At 43.5% G+C, this 18,920-nt stretch overlaps 2 protein-coding genes and 1 pseudogene across 2 annotated transcripts; 2 read left to right on the top strand and 1 right to left on the bottom strand.

Moving 5' to 3' along the window:
• Positions 1–2,240, bottom strand: LOC133909411 (uncharacterized; annotated as a pseudogene).
• A 6,312-nt stretch (positions 2,241–8,552) lies between these two features.
• On the top strand, positions 8,553–9,522 carry LOC133910204 (BAG family molecular chaperone regulator 2-like). Its single transcript, XM_062352714.1, has 2 exons — positions 8,553–8,904; positions 9,023–9,522. The coding sequence occupies exons 1-2, from the start codon at positions 8,655–8,657 to the stop codon at positions 9,250–9,252; spliced, it is 480 nt and encodes a 159-aa protein (XP_062208698.1). The 5' UTR covers positions 8,553–8,654; the 3' UTR covers positions 9,253–9,522.
• A 2,486-nt stretch (positions 9,523–12,008) lies between these two features.
• Positions 12,009–16,996, top strand: LOC133909409 (uncharacterized). The gene is made up of 13 exons (XM_062351830.1): positions 12,009–12,296; positions 12,383–13,058; positions 13,404–13,488; positions 13,608–13,697; positions 13,838–13,911; positions 14,363–14,447; positions 14,545–14,634; positions 14,764–14,894; positions 15,397–15,478; positions 15,566–15,613; positions 15,904–15,976; positions 16,055–16,158; positions 16,458–16,996. Exons 1-13 carry the CDS (start codon positions 12,110–12,112, stop codon positions 16,575–16,577), a joined length of 1,845 nt encoding a protein of 614 aa, XP_062207814.1. The 5' UTR covers positions 12,009–12,109; the 3' UTR covers positions 16,578–16,996.
• Positions 16,997–18,920: the final 1,924 nt, after the last annotated feature.

The following is an 18,920-nucleotide window of genomic DNA, read 5'->3' as shown; positions in this document are numbered from 1 at the left end:
TCAGGGCTCGCGGTCGCGTTTCCTCCTCTCCCCTGCTGCTCTCTCCTCACTCTCCTTCCCCCCCCCCCCCCCCAAGGTGTTCTTCTCCGGCAGCTCTGAGCGTCTCGCCTCCGGCCGTCCGGATCCGGGTTGCATAGAAGAGTATGGCGAACAAGTGATGGTGTACCTGCAGCCAAAGATCCATATTTACAAAGGAGGAGAGCTGCATAGTTCAACAGAGCAGCTGGGTGGTTTTGATCTTTTAGAAGAAGCTCTTGAAAGCATTTTGCAGACAGCTCTAGATCCCCACTGGAAGTTGAATATTAAAGTCTGGAGGAAGGAAATGAAAGCTGACATGGTATTGCTAACCTTTGCATATACACAACACCAAGATTCGCAAGGGAATCCAAGTAGTCAGGAGCAACAGTTGTCAGAGAAGATAGAACTGAGATAGCACTCTGGACAGGATCACAGTATCAGCAACCAGTTACTCAAAGACATGTCACTGCGAAAACTGCTGCATGATCAATGGAACGAATTGTAATAGGTTCTGCACATTGTACCTGAAGTTGACCACCCCGAAGAAGAACTAAACCGAGGATATTCCAAACAGTTGCCTGACTGGGATCTGACTCAACTGAACTCTTCATCTTAAGTTCTTAACAAGTATTTCATCCAGCTCGCTAGTTTCAAGCTCTTCATCAAAACTATCACCCATGCTTGTTTGCAAAATGCACTGCATGAGGAACAAATTGAGTCAAGAGGGACTGTAATCTTTTTATTAGATAGGCGCCAGAAAAGAAGAGCTGCCAATAACCTAAACGATGGTCAAATTACAAGAAAGGTAAGTTTTGTTTATTAATCTGATGAACCTGAGCATGGTGAATCCTCATTGATGAGAGTAAATCAGGCCTCCGCACTTCTTCTTCATCATGTAACAATATTTCAGATGACTTTTCATATGATGATATTGCCTGAAATGTTTCTGCTATTGCTTGAGCTTTATGCAAATGCCAAACAAGTTCAAATTTTGAAGTGGAGATTTACCTTTTGTGGTTGACCAAGCCTTTGATACATCAAGCCCAACATAAAATGAGCATGAGCATTCTTAGGCATCTTCCGGACCACATGAACTAAAGCCTATAAAAAGGAAGGTTAAGCTCTTAACCACATTTTGTTCACCATTTCCAATCAAATCACCCTGTACTACACATCACGAAAAAAGTGACAGAACATCACATTTCATATGATAACAATTTGTATTCACATGCAACAGTGTCACTTAGCAATAGCGCACAAAATAACCATTTCGAATGGCACTAAAACCAAGAACTCACAGCTTTCAGGTTGCTAACTTTCTCCTCACGTGGACCAAAAGCCCCTTGACAATGTTGATCAGCATCTGTTCATGAAGAGCTGTAAGTAATCAATTCACAACAGAAAATATCCCTTCCGCTGCTTCGCATGTCAACTATCATGTATTCATATCACCTTCACATTCAACAGTATCAACATCCTTCGTTGCAATCACATTTTTCGCCAAACCGCCCTCCTCATTGTCACTCCTGCAAGTATAACCCACCAATTGTCACTGTCTCAGAACTCAACGGAGAAATGCTGGCCTGTACATTCGTGAATTTAGAAGAATTTGGATACTGATCCGTGTTATCCAAAAAAACTACATGTTCAAATAAGTGCGTTTTTTGTTTTTTTTTTTGAGAAACCCAAAAGGTGTCGATGAAGACTGATAAGCATGGTTCAAGCTTCATTCTATGAACATATGCACTAAATTCAAAACCAAGTGGATAACACCTTGCTGAATTCAGAACAATCCACCCAAAAATTTTCAGTTGTTCCAGACATTTTGCCCCCACAGAAGGAGAAAAGAAAACTCCATCAAATCCTAGGGTTACGGCTCACGACCATGAGCCCGCGAGGACCAACGCCCAATTCCGAACTATTTGCGGTGGCACAACTGCACAAGTTTACAAGTAGCAGAAACGCCGCACGTTCAGATCGAGGAGTAGCTTGGTAATCTCACCTGGTGGAGGAGTGGGCGGCGGGGTTGGGTTTAGGGGTTGGCGGGCGGTCCTCTCCATCGCTCTCCGTCGGCTCGAAGTTGAGGTCGGCTAGCATCATCGGCCCCGGCGGCGGCGAGTGGGTCTCCGGCATCGTCTCCGTCCGGGCGCTGCCGAGTGCGGGTTTCAGCGAGCTCCGGGTAAGGCCATCTCCGATCGCTCCATTCGAGGCTCCAACGATATTGGCGCGCCTATGTCGCCCCGTTTTTATTTTACTGTACAAAGTATGACAAAAAAAAAATAGATTTACAAATTTTGTGCATTTGAATATTTATTTATGAGTATATCAATATTTAACACATTTAATTAATTATGGACAAAACAATAGTACTTTTATGCATGCACGTAATTTTAACATATAGATGAAAATAATATTAACTAAATAATATGTTTCATATTTTTTTGAGTTTTAGATATTTTTCTTTGCATTTTTAGATTTTTTTCAGCCGATTTATCAATATAACTAATATTTATTTTGACATTTTTTTGAAATTTCGTGAAAAAATGGAAATTACATATGTACATATATATGTGTATATATATATATATACACACATATACATATACATATATGTACACTACATATACACATATACATGTACATATACGTACACTATATATACATATATACATGTACATATACGTACACTACATGTATACGTACATATAACTAGTGGCATTGCCACTGCTACAGTAAAACCCAGTAGAAGAGGGTCTGTGAGGCTATGGATTCTTGACTAGATAATATATTTACTTGATTTCATTAGAAAAACATTCTCATTTCATTCCTTTTATAGTAAGATTCTCTACTTTCCCTCTACGATTTTTTTAAAAAAAATTATTAAAGATGGAATAGAAATAAAAAGAATAGAAACACAGAGAAAAAATAAAATAAAGATTATAGGGTTAGGATGGTCTAACTAGACGAGTCCTTCACTGGTTGCGGTTGCGGTTGCGGTTGCGATTTTGCAAGTAGCACGAGCTCCTCTGTGAGTTGTGATGAGTTAGGCCTGATCAGCACCATCAGATCTCCGTTTGATGGGCCAGATTGGGTTAGGCCCATGTTAATCTAGTAAGCATTTATTTGGGCCAAACTTTTCCATGAAGTTGGGCTCAACTTCTGTAGAAAGATCTGAAGCTGGGCCACCGGGCAGCGACCTGAGACGTAGCAGGCGCACTAATGGTTGCTTTTTTTATATATTACAAGTCGAATACATACATACCACACTAATATACACACAGACAGATATGTCTTAACACACATCTAAATAAAATTAAAAATATAATAATGGAACACACTATTTACTATAGGCACTTGTGGCTGCTGACGATCGCAGCAGGCCAGCCGATCAAGCAGCTGGTCCGCGCTGGAGCAGTACGCCATAGGTGCACTCGTGCATCTCACCGGCGTGAAGTGTCTTGTTGTGACTTGTGACTGAGCAGTATGCATGCTTAGTTGTGTGGCATCCCGTTCTCGCCCGTCGCCCATTAGGTTATCCGTGCCATTGGTTCCTACATATATATTCCTGATCCAATTTGCTGGCTCCTGCATATTCCTTCTTCTGTTTGTGAAAACAAGCTGGTACTGTACTTCACAGCTTAGTTTTATTCATTCATCAGAACGCGGGAGAAGGTTTTATCGATCATTCTTATTCCAGGACCAGGAGAGGAGGTTGTTCGTCCTTGAGGTTCTTTCACGGTTCAGACGCAGGAGGCATACAGCTAGCGTCCATGGAGGTCAGGAAACCAACACCGAGCCGAGTGGAACATGCACTTTCCGGGTTGTCTCTAGCGTTAACGTGAACTCCTCGACAGCGATACATTACGCGCAAACGACGAAGGTCGTGAGGAAATGCAAGTCCAGATGTTTTTATGGACGTATCACTTATCTTAATTATTTAGCTATCCTATTTAATATTTATCTATTTGTTAATTTTTTAATCTAACTTATATTTTTTACTCACTTTTCAATATTAATATTAATATAAATGAACAATTTTAATAAGTTATGTGTGCGCAAGGGGTTAGTGTAAGTTTCACTTTTTTTTAGAAAATAGATAAAAGCATCTTACTTGAGATGCATACAACCAACTATTGATTATTACAGTATTCCACTGTATATAGCCAAATGCACACAAAAAGAAAACATGATAAGAAATAATAAAAATATTATAAAACTTATAATTTATAACTATATGACTAGCGGAAATTTAACTTACGACCAGGTGTCGTCGCCAACTGTGAAGCCTGAACTACCCCGACCTACTCGAGAGGAGAGGAGAGCAGGCGTCGCTTCCGTGAAGAAGCACGTCGCCACCGAACCATCGCAACACCGACCGCACGGCCTCCCTCCCTTGTCTGCACTCTGCACCCGACGACGCATGCCTGGGAGAAACAACCGCAAGAATCGGATCGATCGGTAGCACAGAGAAGCCCTCTGAAACTTAAACAATCCATGTCAAATTGGCACCATTAGGCAACGTGGCGTTTCTTCAGCGGCTCGCATCGGCGTATGCATTAGTATACGTGCAGATTAAGTACAGGACATCAACTACTGTTCGCCTGTGCCAGGAACGGCGAGCGAAGCGCTTAGAATACGGCACCGGAGGCCCAGCGCCATGTGCTGTCCGACGCAGCAATCATCAGGGAAGAGATCAATTTGTCTTCTCTGACGCGACGCCCAAATCCAAATGTATACTGTATCCGCTAGGGAGTATTATTCTAGCCAGATGCATTTGATTCCGGCTAAACCACAAGGCTAGCGGCGGCTTAGGCCATCTCTAACGGAGTCTCCAAATTTGAGGATTCTAATGTTACAGTGTTTTGCGGTATACTGTAGCATAGAAATTCATCTCTAATAAATCCTCTATTCAGTGATATAGTACTGCTACAGTGTTAGTGATAGAGGATGCTGTAATAGTATTTTGAGGATGAAGATTTGAGGTAGCTGTTGGAGATGATCTTAGCGCCTTAGCGCCAGGGAGGAGCTGACGTGAATGGTCTCCCCTTCGTCACAACATGTTCACGTGCTGCTGCTTGCTGCTGTACGTGCGAATGCATGGTTCCTAGACGTATTTCGGCCGTCTACAATGTCCAGAGCTACGTTTTGCATTAGACGTTGATTTAATCAGTTAATCACTGGCTGCTGCTTAAAGATGAAACATCATATTGGTACGACAATGTGGAATGAACAGTGCTGTCTGCTGCTTAAAAAAGATGCCACCGTTGAGCAGAATAGTGAGCCGTAAGCCCGTAACCAGCCAACTGCCGGGGCGATTGATTCCGCCGGCCCCGCCATTCATGCAAGCAAAACCGTGTTTGTCAGTTGTCACCTCCCCATGTGCTGCCCCTTCCAACCGCCACGCTGCCGTGCCCACGCATTCAACAACTCTCCCTCTCCGGTTCTTCATCTCCCTAACACGCGAAAAGTCTCAGAAAACCGTTGCCTTTTCAACCTTCTCGCCGTCTCTGCCTTTTAATCACGCCCAGTTCCATATTACCACATATAACTCCACGTGTATTGGCGTGACCATGACTATTGCACTAAAATGTATCCGACTCGTTTTACACGTGGTGGTGACGTGACAACCTGTGTCACGCTAACCACTCTGATGCTATCGGCTGTCATGCTACCTTGACTAGGGTAGAGGAGTTAACTTAGAGACATCTCGACGAAATCCCCAACGGTTTGAGATCAGATTAGAATGAATTTGGAGTGGATTGAGAGGAGAAGAGAGAGCCACGATTATGATCATGCTTAGGCTTAGGCTTAGACTCATGCTAGAGGATGAAAAATGGGAAGGGAGTGAGGGGAGGGAAGCTTGGGTGTGTAGAAATATATGGGTGGTCACGCCACCTCGATTGTTGTGATAGTCAATGGCGTCACCTCAATTGGCGTGATAGCTAATCACACAAAGGTAGTTGGTGTGACATTAAGACCGGCCTCGAAGGAGGGTAAGCGGGTCCCTCCCATATAGATATACATATATATTATTTATGACCTAATAAAATGCATCCGTCTAAATTCTAATCAACTTATAGTCATAATTACATGATTATGTATAGGCTTTAGCCTTTGGCAGATCTAAAGAAGCAATTTTGCTACTTTAGTTCTTTCGCAACTCTCGGGAGATGGTTTCTGACAACGAATTCAGGGTATACCAGACGATGAGTATGTTGATCTACATTTCTTGGGATTGAATCGAATGGGTTCAAGAACATATGGACTTTATCCATATTTGGATCTCCTATGAGATAATAGTCCTATATCTTATGTATGTTCTTATGAGTTAGATAAACTTATTCTCTGTCCTTTTACAAGCTAAGTTCTCTCATTTTATATACTGGAAAAAATATGTACATATAAATAGACTATGTCAAACTCTATGGCAGATCTATATCTAATAAAGCCAACTAAACTCAGCCCATCATAATGATAGATATGCACGTCTGTCCCGCTTTGATCGTCCTGCATGCCCTATCCTATCCATCGAACGCCATCACGCTCATTTGCAAGGTAATCCTACATCATTAAGTGCTGTGGTACACCACGTATGCCCACGATCTTACTCGTCGAAAGGGAGTGCTTGGGGAAGAAAAACACTTGAGTGGATGATATTAAATATGATTCGACTGGTTATGTGAGTATCTGCCCTACGCTTAGCAGGAGCTGATCACAGGGCTTTGCTCTGCGAATAGAGGACTGGTCGCAAGAGCCCTGTCCTGATTGCAATGTGAGACTATGATCTTGAGGATATCTATCCTTCGGCTGACACTTTGCAGCACAGAGTCTGCCTGGTGGGGCACCCCTCACCTGTTACACTAACAACAACATGTCAGCAATGGATGGTAGATGGCCCTCGCACGTAGCCTCGCCAAGCACCTTGCGCCTTCGCCAACTGCCACCACCACATCCTTCATCTGCTCTAGCAACGTCACATTATTAGCAGCGTCTGTGTACGTGGTGCTGGCGTTGGTGAGCGCGGGCACGAACAACGCCACACTGGAGCTATTGCTCGACTTCCTTGACGCATCCTCGACCGTGACCCTCTCCTCCTTCGGGTGCCACGTGACAGACCATGTCATCACCGACCGGTGTGGGCCGTTCGACCACTGCGAGCTCTTCAAAGGCGGCGTCTTGGGTGGACGCCTCGCATGGCGAGCTCACCGATGCGTTCTGCAGCGTCGTAACCAAGTTCAAAACAAAAACCGTCAGCTTTGCCAAGGAAGTTAAGAGAATGGTTCCACTTGCTAATTCCATCGTCAAAAAAGTTTTCTCTTTTATTTCATTTTACCAAAAAAGAACTTGTTCTCTGCGAGTCTTATCTTGCTATTGGCTACTCTATTTTGCCATAGAAAATATTGAAGTATTATGCTATTTGATCTTTGAACTATGATTTTTTTTAAAACAGTCATGTCTGCTTTGTTCAACGGCGATCGGATTCATCAATATCTTCACATTTAGAAATATTATAATAAATTGTTTAAAATGATCCATAGAAAGTGTTTAAGATGGCTGTTATTTTTATATATTTAAGTGTTTGTCAGAAACAACTTTTTGAATGTATTGAATATCATCTTTAATATTTTTATGTTTTAATTCAATAGGTGTCATTTTTAGTTTTATCTCAAACCACCAAAATCTCAGGACTGAACCTGCGTGACACAAGCTGCCACATCACCGATACGTATAAAGTGACAAAGGGGTGTTCTAGCGTGACAATCATGGTCATACGATGAAACTCGGTGTGACTAGAAGGGTTACTTTTTGAAAATCTAGTTTTATGGACTATTAATAAGAAAATTAATAAAAAAAGCTAAAAAAATTAACATTAAAATCTTGCTCCCATCGCGACTTAGGGTGTCTCCAGCAGGATCGATAGAAGTTGTCATATCTCTGTGCCGACTACTGTTTTCTCGTTTTACCGAGTCGGCTGCATCGATCTCCAGCGGGTATGGCATATAGAGCTACAGGGATACAGAAGGAGTTGGACGTCGGCAAAATTGCAGATGGAAAAAGGAGGCCATATACTGTAGCTAGTGAATGACTGTGGGTCCGAGGAGAGATGAAAAATAATAAAAGGTAGTAAATATGGTAGTTGTTGGAGATGGAAAAAATAGATAATGCTGTAATAGTGTTAGAGAGGGTGGATTTTTAGAATATCTGTTGGAGATGGTATTATGTACTGTTTGTATAGGCTTTTTTATTTTTTTAAAAAAATCTGAAGCTATTCAAAGGGCTAACTTTTGATCTAGTTTTTGATGGTTTTTGGTTGGCTGAGAAAATAGTTGTGATTGGAATGATCTAGAAGTTAAGAAGTAGGTTGAGAAAAGATTTTTTAATTTTTGATATGCTTAGAAGCTAAAACTTTATTAAAAAATCAATAACTAAAATTCAAACGTTACAACCGCTTACCCCGTTAACCACAAATTCTAAACCACCTCCTATCCGAACGGCACCTTTAACCTCTCTTTTGTCCTCTTTAAAATCCTAGGCCTTGCTAGCTACTCTCGGCACCCGCAGCAACCAGCCAGTGATCAACCGACCGAGATCGAGACAGAGACAGAACAGAGAGCAGAGCAGCTAGAGCCGCAGAGATGGTGAAGATTCCGAGCCCGAGGAGTCTGTTCCGGAGCCGCTCCAGGAGCACCAGCAGCGGCGGCGCGGACATCTGCGCCATGGTCGCCGAGCACGAGAAGATCGAATGGGAGGTGCGGCCGGGCGGGATGCTGGTGCAGAAGAGGCGGTCGCCGGAGGAGGACGCGGCGGCAGTGGAGGCCATCCTGGTGAGGGTCTCCACCGGGTGGCAGTGGCACGACGTCTCCATCGACGCCACGGCAACCTTCGGTACGTCCCTGCCCTGCATTGCATTGCATGCCTCTCTGGTTTCCATTTTCTTTACCGTTTAGGCGATGAAAATGGAAATTCTGGCGCTCGTTACTAAGCTGCGATTGCTCCATTGCAGGCGACCTGAAGGTGATGCTGTCACTAGCGACCGGCCTGTGGCCCAGAGAGCAGAGGCTGCTGTACAGGGGGAAGGAGAGGGACGACTGCGAGCACCTGCACATGGTGGGCGTCCAGGACAAGGACAAGGTGCTGCTCCTGGAAGACCCAGCCGTCAAGGAGAGGAAGCTCAGGTCGACCACCTTGGCGCAGCTCATGGGGGTGCCCTGCCACTCCTTCATCCAAGTGTAGAGATCCCCTGAATTTTCGTGCCCGCTTTCTTCTTCTTTCAGTTTGTTTGCGTGAGCGACAGAGCGAAGCTTTCAGCTCAGTCTGACTGCAATGTTCAGAGCCTGCTGAGTTTGAGGGCTTGAATTCGACCAATCGATCGAGACATTTGCAACATAGGATCGATATAAAATTCCAAAAACACATGCTGTAAATTACTGTGAAAGGTTTAATCGCAGCTTAGTGTTTGTGCTAATTCTCTGTATATATTCTTTTGTTGATATCGGCAATACAGTTCATATGATGCTCGGTAAATTTTACTCCTTGCCTTCTTTTTTAGATACTAGTATATATCCTCATTTTCTCCATCAGCTCAGATTGTACTGAAGTGCAGACATGCTCAGTTAATTTGCGTTGCTCGGTTTTCGCTTTGCATGTACTGACGTACACGGTACACCTGCTGTTTCAAGTTGCAATTGACCAACTAGGCAGCAGCAGGTTTACGGATACCAAACACATAGAAAACTGCGACCTTGCGGATGGGTTTGTAGCCCAGTGGCAAAATTTTATGGGTGGAGAAAGTCGGCGCAACTGTTGGAAGACTCTTGTTACAAAAAAGAAAAATGCCAGCTTGTACTGAACCGCAAAAGATGGACAGAAATCTGCTTTAACAAGCCGCCCTACCCACCGCTAACTACTACTTACAAAATCCTCGCAGAATAAGGAAATGCCGTGTACTATTCTCGGGAAAAAGGACATGATCTGTACTGCGAGGATTTTTTTGTTTTGAAGAAAAAAGTCTGTTTTTTGAGGATGAATATTGCAAAAGCAAATTATGTGATAGAACAATTGATAACAAGGAGGAAAAAATTCACCACTTTCAAGGCATTCTACGCCTATTAGGTTTCGTTTGGTTCAGGGTTTAGGGAAATTAGCCTGCCAAACATGTGTGAGTTAGGCGGGGATAAGATTACCAGGTGAAGCTTGATAACTGATAACCCCTAGGGGCCAGTTTATCTTTGTATGTACTGATGTACATCTGCCCTTCAAGTCGCAATTGACCTATGCCAAACAGCAGCAGGTTTACGGTTACCAAACATGTAATCGCCAGCTTGCACTGAACCGCACAGATTCGGCTAAATCTTGCTTTTAGCAACTTGCCAACCGTAAACCTGAACTTTTTTAAAAAGAATGCTCGAGGAGTCAAGGCATTGCTAACAGTTGATAGCACGATGAGCGTTGAAAAGTTCAGTATTTTTCAAGGCTTTGCTGCCTGTACAGTTCTACTGAACCCCGGCGCCCGCGTTCCTTCTTCTGGTTTTCACTTTTCACGCCTCCACATCTCACGTTGGAGACTTGACAGCAACAAGTCGGCAACAGTGGAGCACATCAGAACAGCAAGCGTGAAATACGCCCCTGAGGCCCTGACCAGGTGCAGTGCAGTGCAGGCCCCAGACCAGAGACAGCGACATGAAATCTGGCTCGAGCTTATCCGGTGCTCGGCAGCTCCGCCCAATCCCCTGAACTCGTGCCGCGAAGGGAGGAGCGCCCCACTCCCGCACCGCCGGGTGCCGATCCGCGGCGCATGTGCCGCCACTGACCAAGATCGGCGCGGACGGTGACGCACGTATCCAATCTGCCATGTTACTCCGCCAAAAAACAAACGGAATTCGCGCACGCCCGGCGTCTCGCCACCCGCCGCGCCGCGCGGCCGCCGGGGGTCCATGCCTCGGCGCGCGGCAGGTCGGCAGCAGCCGCATGTGCCATGTGGGGGAGCTGATCGGATAGCGTAGAGATCCGGTGCTGTCTGTCCGCCGCTGCTGATTCATCGATTTGGTTCGTACCGTTCGCGGAAAAAACGTGCGTGGATAATTCTTCTGCATCCGGCAAGTCTCGACCGAGAATGCAAAGTGTGACCACAAGTAGAACGTGTTGCTGCTGTGCCAGCTGCCTGCACGCATGAGAGCCTGCCAGGTTCTTGTGATACTGGGCTACTGGCTTAACGGCCTCTTGCACACTTTAGCTTTTTAATTTATTCACACGGGCATCGTATACATCACTCGGCAATTTTTTCCCCGAAATCCAGTCGATCTTTCTTTGCCATAATCGCTTGGATGTTTTTTACGTGAAATTAACACTTATTTCTTAAAGCTTCCTAAATTTTAAATATCTGAAATTTAGAAGCGTGAAATAGACGACGGCGGTTGGTGAGGTTTAGCGTTTAGGGATGAATTTTTTGGGATCATCGGTGTGCTTTTTGGACTTAGAGGGATGTTCAGGGAAGCAGGTCGGTCTAACAAGACGAGTGCGAGCGGGGCGACGGAGGACAGTCGGTGGGCCAATATGGGATGGGGCGTCTTAGCGTGGTAGGGGCTGCGAGAGCAAATTCGGTGGTAGGATGAATACGGACTCGATTAAGAGGCGGGGATCACGAGCGCGAGGGAGTCATCGGGAGGTTAGAGACGACCGTGAACCATTAGATGCCTATCCAAGTGAAGAAAAAGTAAAAGACAAATGGTTAAAAGATGGCAACCACCTTATTTCTTATTGAACTGTAAATAAATTCCTTTTCAAATTTCAAACAAAGCGAAAATGTTTTTGTTCGTTGAAGAGGGGTGCAAAGTGGAAGAACTGCGGAACACAAAGGAAAAGTTGGGCTGGGCTGCTTCCTAGTTGGCTTTAAGGCCTTCTCTGGTCCGGCAAACATGCGAGCTCTTGGACCGGGCCTTCAACTTGAAGTACGCTGCTACATTCGCAGCCCGTACTCCACCTGTCCAAACTACAGATCCCACATGTCGGTCGGCTAACCACAGTCACGGCAAGCAACGCTGCTCCCCTCGCAGTTCCACGACCGCCGGCCGGACCTCCGGTCAGTTGAGCGATGGCGGAGATCGCCAGCGACGAGGCCCCACGGCCACCTACCGTTTCCACCTCCAGCCAAGCCTCCGGAGGCCCGTCTACTCCCGCTCCCAACTCCTCCAGCATCAGTAAGCCGCCGCTGCGCACGACGAAGCCCGGCGCGAAGCGCCTCGTCCTCACCGCATCCGTCCTCCTCTCCTTCCTCCTCGGTACTGACCCCTACCTCCCCCGGATCCCATGGCTAGGGTTTTCGCTCTTCTCTGTATGACTCGCGCGCATCTCTCTGTCTCTGTAGGACTGCCCTTCCTGCTGAAATCCACCGAGATCCACCGCTCGCCACTGCCGTCGGACGCGATCGCCGCCCTCTCCAGCCGCCTCCAGTACAACCCGCCTTCCTTCCCCTGCGGCATCCACGCGGTATTCCTCCGCTCTGACCCTAGCCCCGCTGATGCCTTTCTCGCCAGTCGCCTCGAGCGGGATATCTCGGCCCAGCTCCATCTCCTCCCCACCGCCTCCACTGCTGGTAACATCTCGGTGTCAGTCACCGTCGATTCAGCGGGTGTCTGCTCTAGCAGCGGCGGCGGCTCGCGTTGGCATTGCGGTGCCGTGACCACCGCGGACCTGGTGCGTGGTGATGAGGTGTTCGATGAATTGCTGCACTCGGCATTGGACGGTGGCGGCAGGGATGGGATGAGGGTTTACACTGTTGTCGTTTTGGAAACTGATGATGGGAAGGGAATGAGGGTTGTGGTTGGTAAGCACCGGCATGCTTGGCTGGTGGGGAAGGTTGACGAGGCTGAGGCTGTATCAGTTATGGGGAAGGTATTTGCCAAGTATTTCATGAATGGCGGTATTGAGGAGGGGGAGGCGGGCATTGGCAAAGGCGAGTTCATGCCAGTTGGATCAGATGGGAATGTTGTTCTGTCCTTTAGCTTGTTGAATGCTGATCCTAGCGATTGGGTGTATGATTGGTAAGAACAAGGCTCACGACTTACCTATACCTTTTGTTGTTGCTTTATTGTTGTGTGGATATTCCCTTCTATATCGTATTGCTAGAAAAGTTCATATCACATACTTTTTGTGTTCTATGATAGCTGTTTAAGTAAGCACAACATATTAGACTACATCAATAAGATACTTGTGCAAAGCATTACGAAATCTTGACTATGGGGGGCATGTGCTATCTTCCTTATTTAGATCAGTTACATGTTCTGTAGGCTGTATTTAGCCGCTTGCAAAGATGAAACTAGTTTTCTGTTTATTGCTGCTGCTGCTGCTGCAGTTGATATTCTTACACTTAGGCATTCTGAATACAGGGAGTTTGAAAAGATTGGTGAGAGGATGTTGAATCCTTTGGTTGAGGCACTGCGACCAATTGCAGAAATTAATATAGAGAGTCAGGTGCAAATTTGCCTTACTTGAACTAAGCTAATTCCTCCCAATTCTTGTTAAAGTGATGGCGATTATTTTTGTGTTAATACCGTCGATTTTATGAGTAATAATTGCACACTTCTTTTCAGGTTCTGTACCACACTCCAAAGTCGTCCTATTCTTATTCTGATGATAAACTGGGTGGCAACGTCCTTAGTATGGGAGACATTCCTTTCTTTGTATGTTTCTGACTTGTCTTGTAGAAACCATTTGCTCTTGCTCGTTACTGCATTCTATGGATAGCTTCCTGCAAGCATGTGTATTGGTTAACTACCAGATCCACCAATTTAATCTTGTCATGAAAATATGACATTGACAGGTAAATTCAAATGAGTGGCACTTGGATACATCAATTTCAGCTACAGGGCGATCAAAAGTTCTTCAATTTGTGGTGTATGTTCTTTTGATAAGACTTGCATATTTGTCTCTGTTTTTGTTGCTGTATTTGTATATTACACTTTACTCGGAGTCTCAGAAACATGATATGATTTGTTTTCTCCAACAAATTATAAAAAATATTAGCAGAATGTATTTCCTTTCATTTTCTTTTACCATCCTCCTCCTGCTCCGAATTTCCCCCTTTTGTTTATGGTTGCACTCTCCCTTTTCCTTTGTCAAACTTCTGGTAGATATGGTGTGGCCATGCTGTTTGGTTTTTTCTTTTAAAATTTAGTGAAAGCCTACGAACCGAACCCGTTGCAGAATTTGTCATATTTTCACCTAGTTTTATGATTTTTCAAGTGTCTAGTGTACACTGATAAATTTTTTGATTTTTTGGTTTGCTTTTAGTTGTACAAACATTTCTGGATTCTCATCTGAACCGTTTATTCAATATAATCATCAGATACATTCCATCTGCAAGGGAATGCCCATTGTATTTGCAACTTCCTGATGGCGGGCTTTCAAAAACTAATGCATTTGTATCCCCAGTAAGTTCTACTGTACCTATCTGTTAAAAAAAGCACTACTACCTTCTTTCTGTTAGCCATCTTGCTATTTGCTTAACAGCATTATCCTGTTACATAGATGTGGGGAGGTGTTCTTATCTGGAACCCACCGGACTGTTCACTTGGTTCCAAGAAGACTCAGGTGACCCGGAAGAAAATGTCATCTCAGGTGTGTCGAATTGATCATTGTCTTGCCTCTTTGATATCCCATCATTCTCATATGCAAATGTCACCCTCCTGAGTCCTGAAATGCCTTGTTTACAAGAGCAGTATTTGCTGAGGCGGCTACATGAAACAGGAACTTATGGAGACTCTTGAAATCTTCATTGGGCAACTAAGGCAGTTGTTTGGTCTAAAACCAAATTATCTTGCACAAGACATGGACGGGATACCTAAATTTATAGCTAGTGAAAAGGGATTCACAGAATGGTAAGGCTGTTGGTTCTTGCCTGCCTTGCTATATTTACCACCGTACAAAAATCATTTTGCTATGGCGAAACACAGTATCTTACATTCTGTAATTTCTATTTCATGTTTATTGTCCAATTGGACTACATTTTGGCACCATACTTATTAAGTCATTTTGTATTCTCAAACCGTCAGCACTGTACTATGCACCACATTGCTTATAGGCAATACACTATAGAATGAGACACCTCACTTTTTGACCTCTAAGTTTAAGATCAATCAGGGTGAACCGGCTAGCATCCGCCAATCTAGATGTCCCAGCAATTTGTTTTAAACACAAGTGTTGACAATCACAAATCATACGTTTCATGTCATGCATTCACCAAATTCAAGAAGTCCAATAGTTGCTTGGGGTTGATTTTTGAACTTGTCAAATTCTAAGTTTTGTTTCCAGAAATAAACATCTAGGACTCTTATTGCCATTATCGTGTTTCTTATTTCCTCCTCTTCTTATATCTTGCAGGGAGTTAGATTTATTATATCGACACCATGCATGTTCCAATCTGTTGTCATGTCTCACCACCTTGGAGTCTCTTTCGAGTCTGGTATGGCTCCATTTTAAAGTAATGCTTAATGATATAGAAAAGGCTGTTCTGCACACAGACATACACTAATGTTATTTCTGTTGGCAGGTCCAATCTCTTCCGAGAATGATTGTCATGGATGAAATTGGAAGACAGGTTTGTCCTTCTATCACTCTTGCTAAATGGATAGCTCATTGATCTGTAACCTAGTTTTTATTGTTATACCCCTTTGGTAGTGAATGCTTGCAGCAAAAGAAGTATGTAACATTCAGATAACATGCATGCTCATTTAATCATTCCCGTGCATGGTATATATGATTGTATCTTACCTTGTGCTTAACACACATGTACATAGGTGGTCTAATTATTTACAATCTGGATTATAGCATAAGGTCGCTTAATAGAGAGCCCAAGTTTGTTCTAACTTCTTACATTTTGTTTTCCAGGTTGAGCTTTCTCTTGAAGCTGCAAATTTAGCTCAACAAAACGCAACTCTAGGAATAAGTGACTCTTCAGCAGGCAAGTTAATGATAATTTGTTTTGCACAATCTACTTAAACTTTTATGAGAATTTGCTGAGAATTGTGATGTTGTACAGTATCTGCAACAAGAGCGAGGGCATTGGCTGAGGATGCATTTTTCCATCCATCCATTATGTCAATCAGTTATGCTTCAATAGAGCATTATTTTGCAATTTATATGGTTAGTACACTATTACAGACTTCTGTCAGTTGAAAATGTTTCCTGAAAGTAAAGTAAACAACATACTTATTGTTCTATGCTTCGATCATGGATTTTACATCAGAATTATAGCTTACCAGTCTGCAAGAGAATTGTAGAATGCTGAAATGACAGTTATATAGTGTACATTTAAATTGCTGTGCATGTTCAGTCGGTGCATGCTATTCAATCATAAACGAAACTAGATTCAGTTCGGAATACATAAAACTTTACATTTTATAGCTGAGACTGATGGAGTTGTAAAATGATACTTTCTGCAGCCATTTTTTGCACCAGTTTCCTTGCATGTGCTGCTGGCGGCAATCAAAGAGCTAAAACGTTACAAGATAGAGCGAGCAAAATATTCAACATTTCTTGCTTCCCAGGCCACATCCTCCTGATCTCGAGCAGCGTCACTGCCTGGTGCATCGGACAAGTTTGACAGATGATGGGAGGTTGATGTTCGTTATTGGGACTGTCACAGCCGAGATCTGACTTATTCTGGTGCTCACGGAAATGGCTGGGACGTTCAGCTGATGATAGGCAGAGAAGTAGACATACAGGGGTACTTGTAAAGCTAGCTGCAAGTTGTAGCATAGTGGATTTTGCTACTACAGGTGAAAGGTATCTTGTAACCCAGATTCTATTCTTAGATGCCTCATGCCTGCTTACATGGAAGATTTTTTCGTTTTAGAAAGAACGCGCATGTTTCAGACCAGAGTTGTTGTGATTGCTAAAACATCGATGTACTTATCTGAGTGTTTGACAACCGAGCGGACCGGTGTTGGTCAAGTAATAATAACTGAAAGGTTCCGCTTGATGCAACTCGTTTGTGGTACGCTTTTAACAACGCGAAGTCCCCGTCTTCTCGAAACCAAAGCGTTGGAAATCGGAACAGTTGCAGATGAAGCGAAACAGTTGAGGCGCAGAAGAATCAATCTGACAGCCACAATGAGACGCGTTTAGTTTTTTGCTGACATTTTTTGCTGCGAGTAGGAAGCAAGCGACCTTCCTGATTCAGTAGTTCATCCTATTTATATTCAATATTTCCTCATTTCCTTCAGCAGTAGTCCTTTCCTTCATAGGTCCTTTCATGCTTTTGTAGTTCTCCTTTCTTTCAGTCGTCTCGTAATGTTTTAGTAATTCATTGGTAGTCATTAGTAGTCGTCATCAGTAGTTCATTCGTCTAGGTTTCAATAACTCAATATTAGTTGTCAGTAATTTCAAGCCATAGCAATTTTTGACTACCATAACAAATTCATCATTAGTTCATCCTTTCAGTAATTTTGATCCATTCAGTTGTCAATCTTTCCACTTTCCAACTACCGACATATTTTACCATGATTTGGAATTTGCTATGACTTGAATTCAGTAGTTGTCCTTACAAGCTTCAATTATTATTTTCTGTCTTCTATCTATGTCATAGCAATTTTTTCTTCAGTAATTCCAAGCATCCATGTGGTAGCAAATTTTTCATTAGTTCCAACCTATATCAAATTTCATTCAACACTTCAGTTATTTTTTGTCAGTAGTACTACTTTTATAGATTCAGTAATCATCAATAATTCCAAGCAATAGTGAATTTTTCGTGCTTCAATAGTCAACTCTAAGCCACAGGAAAATCGTGGCGGTAGTTGATCATATATTTTCATGGTTTAGTAATTCATCTTTTCTTTGGTTCAGTAGCGCATCCCTTCATCCTTCAGTAGTTCATCCTCTCTGACACAACCTTCTTCCTCCTGCCCAGAGGCTCGAGCATCCTCTCCCAAGCTCCTCGCCATGCCACCTTACTCCACTGTGGCTAACCGGTTCCCATCCAAATCTCGGCCACCAGACCCTCAAAACAGGATTCCCTCAACCTGGGCGTCCGACTCCTCCCCTTGTTCCCTCGTATGGCCTGGGCATAGTAGTGGCGGCGGCCATGACAGATGTGGCCAGATGAGGCTCGGTTGGATCCTTCCATCGCTGCTATGGTCTCGGGCATGAGGAGGGATCGTGAGTTTGCGCTGGAAAATCAGGGGCAGTGGAGCAGTGGGGGTGGAGCGCAGTCTGACGCAGGCAGGGGCAATTGGGAAGTAGAAGTACGGTCAGGTGCTAATTAATTCGGAAATGCTTGCCTACGTAAGGTTAGAGCGATATGATGTTTTGTTGGGCCGATCCATGTACTTGAATCTAAAAATATAATTTATTTGAGTTAATTTTCTCTCTCTTATTTTCGATGTTTTAGACATTCAAATTTAATATTTTAGACGTTATAAAAAATTATTACCATAATTATTTTCGTAGGTTGCATTCTCGAATCTCTTGCGTACATATCCGGAATAAAAAAATTATCCATTCGAGTTAATTATTATATTTTTCGCATCTCGAATGTTTCAGACGTTATGAAAATTTGTTGCTATAGTTATTTTCGTAGATTGTATCCCGGAATCTCTTATGTGCAGATTTAGATCTGAAAAAATTATCTATTCGAGTTAATTTCTATATTTTCGTATCTTTAATATTTCAGATATTATGAAAATTTATTGCAGAAGTTCTTCGAGAATGTTTCACACATCGTCTGACGAAATTAACTCAAATGTATAATTTTTTGGGCCTACTAATTACATTTTCGGTGTATGCATTTTGTTGTTGTAAAAGTTAGTTTTCGATATTGCAAAAGTATTTTTTAGATGTTGCAGAAGTTTTTTGACAATGTTTCAAGGACCTGTTCGACGCTACGCTCGGATCGGACGTTCGGATGC

The sequence above is a fragment of the Phragmites australis genome, chromosome 2 (assembly GCF_958298935.1).
Source record: "Phragmites australis chromosome 2, lpPhrAust1.1, whole genome shotgun sequence".
Taxonomy (NCBI): Eukaryota; Viridiplantae; Streptophyta; class Magnoliopsida; order Poales; family Poaceae; genus Phragmites; species Phragmites australis.
The sequence above is the reverse complement of the archived record's forward strand: the minus strand, read 5'-3'. Positions and strand labels throughout refer to the sequence as shown.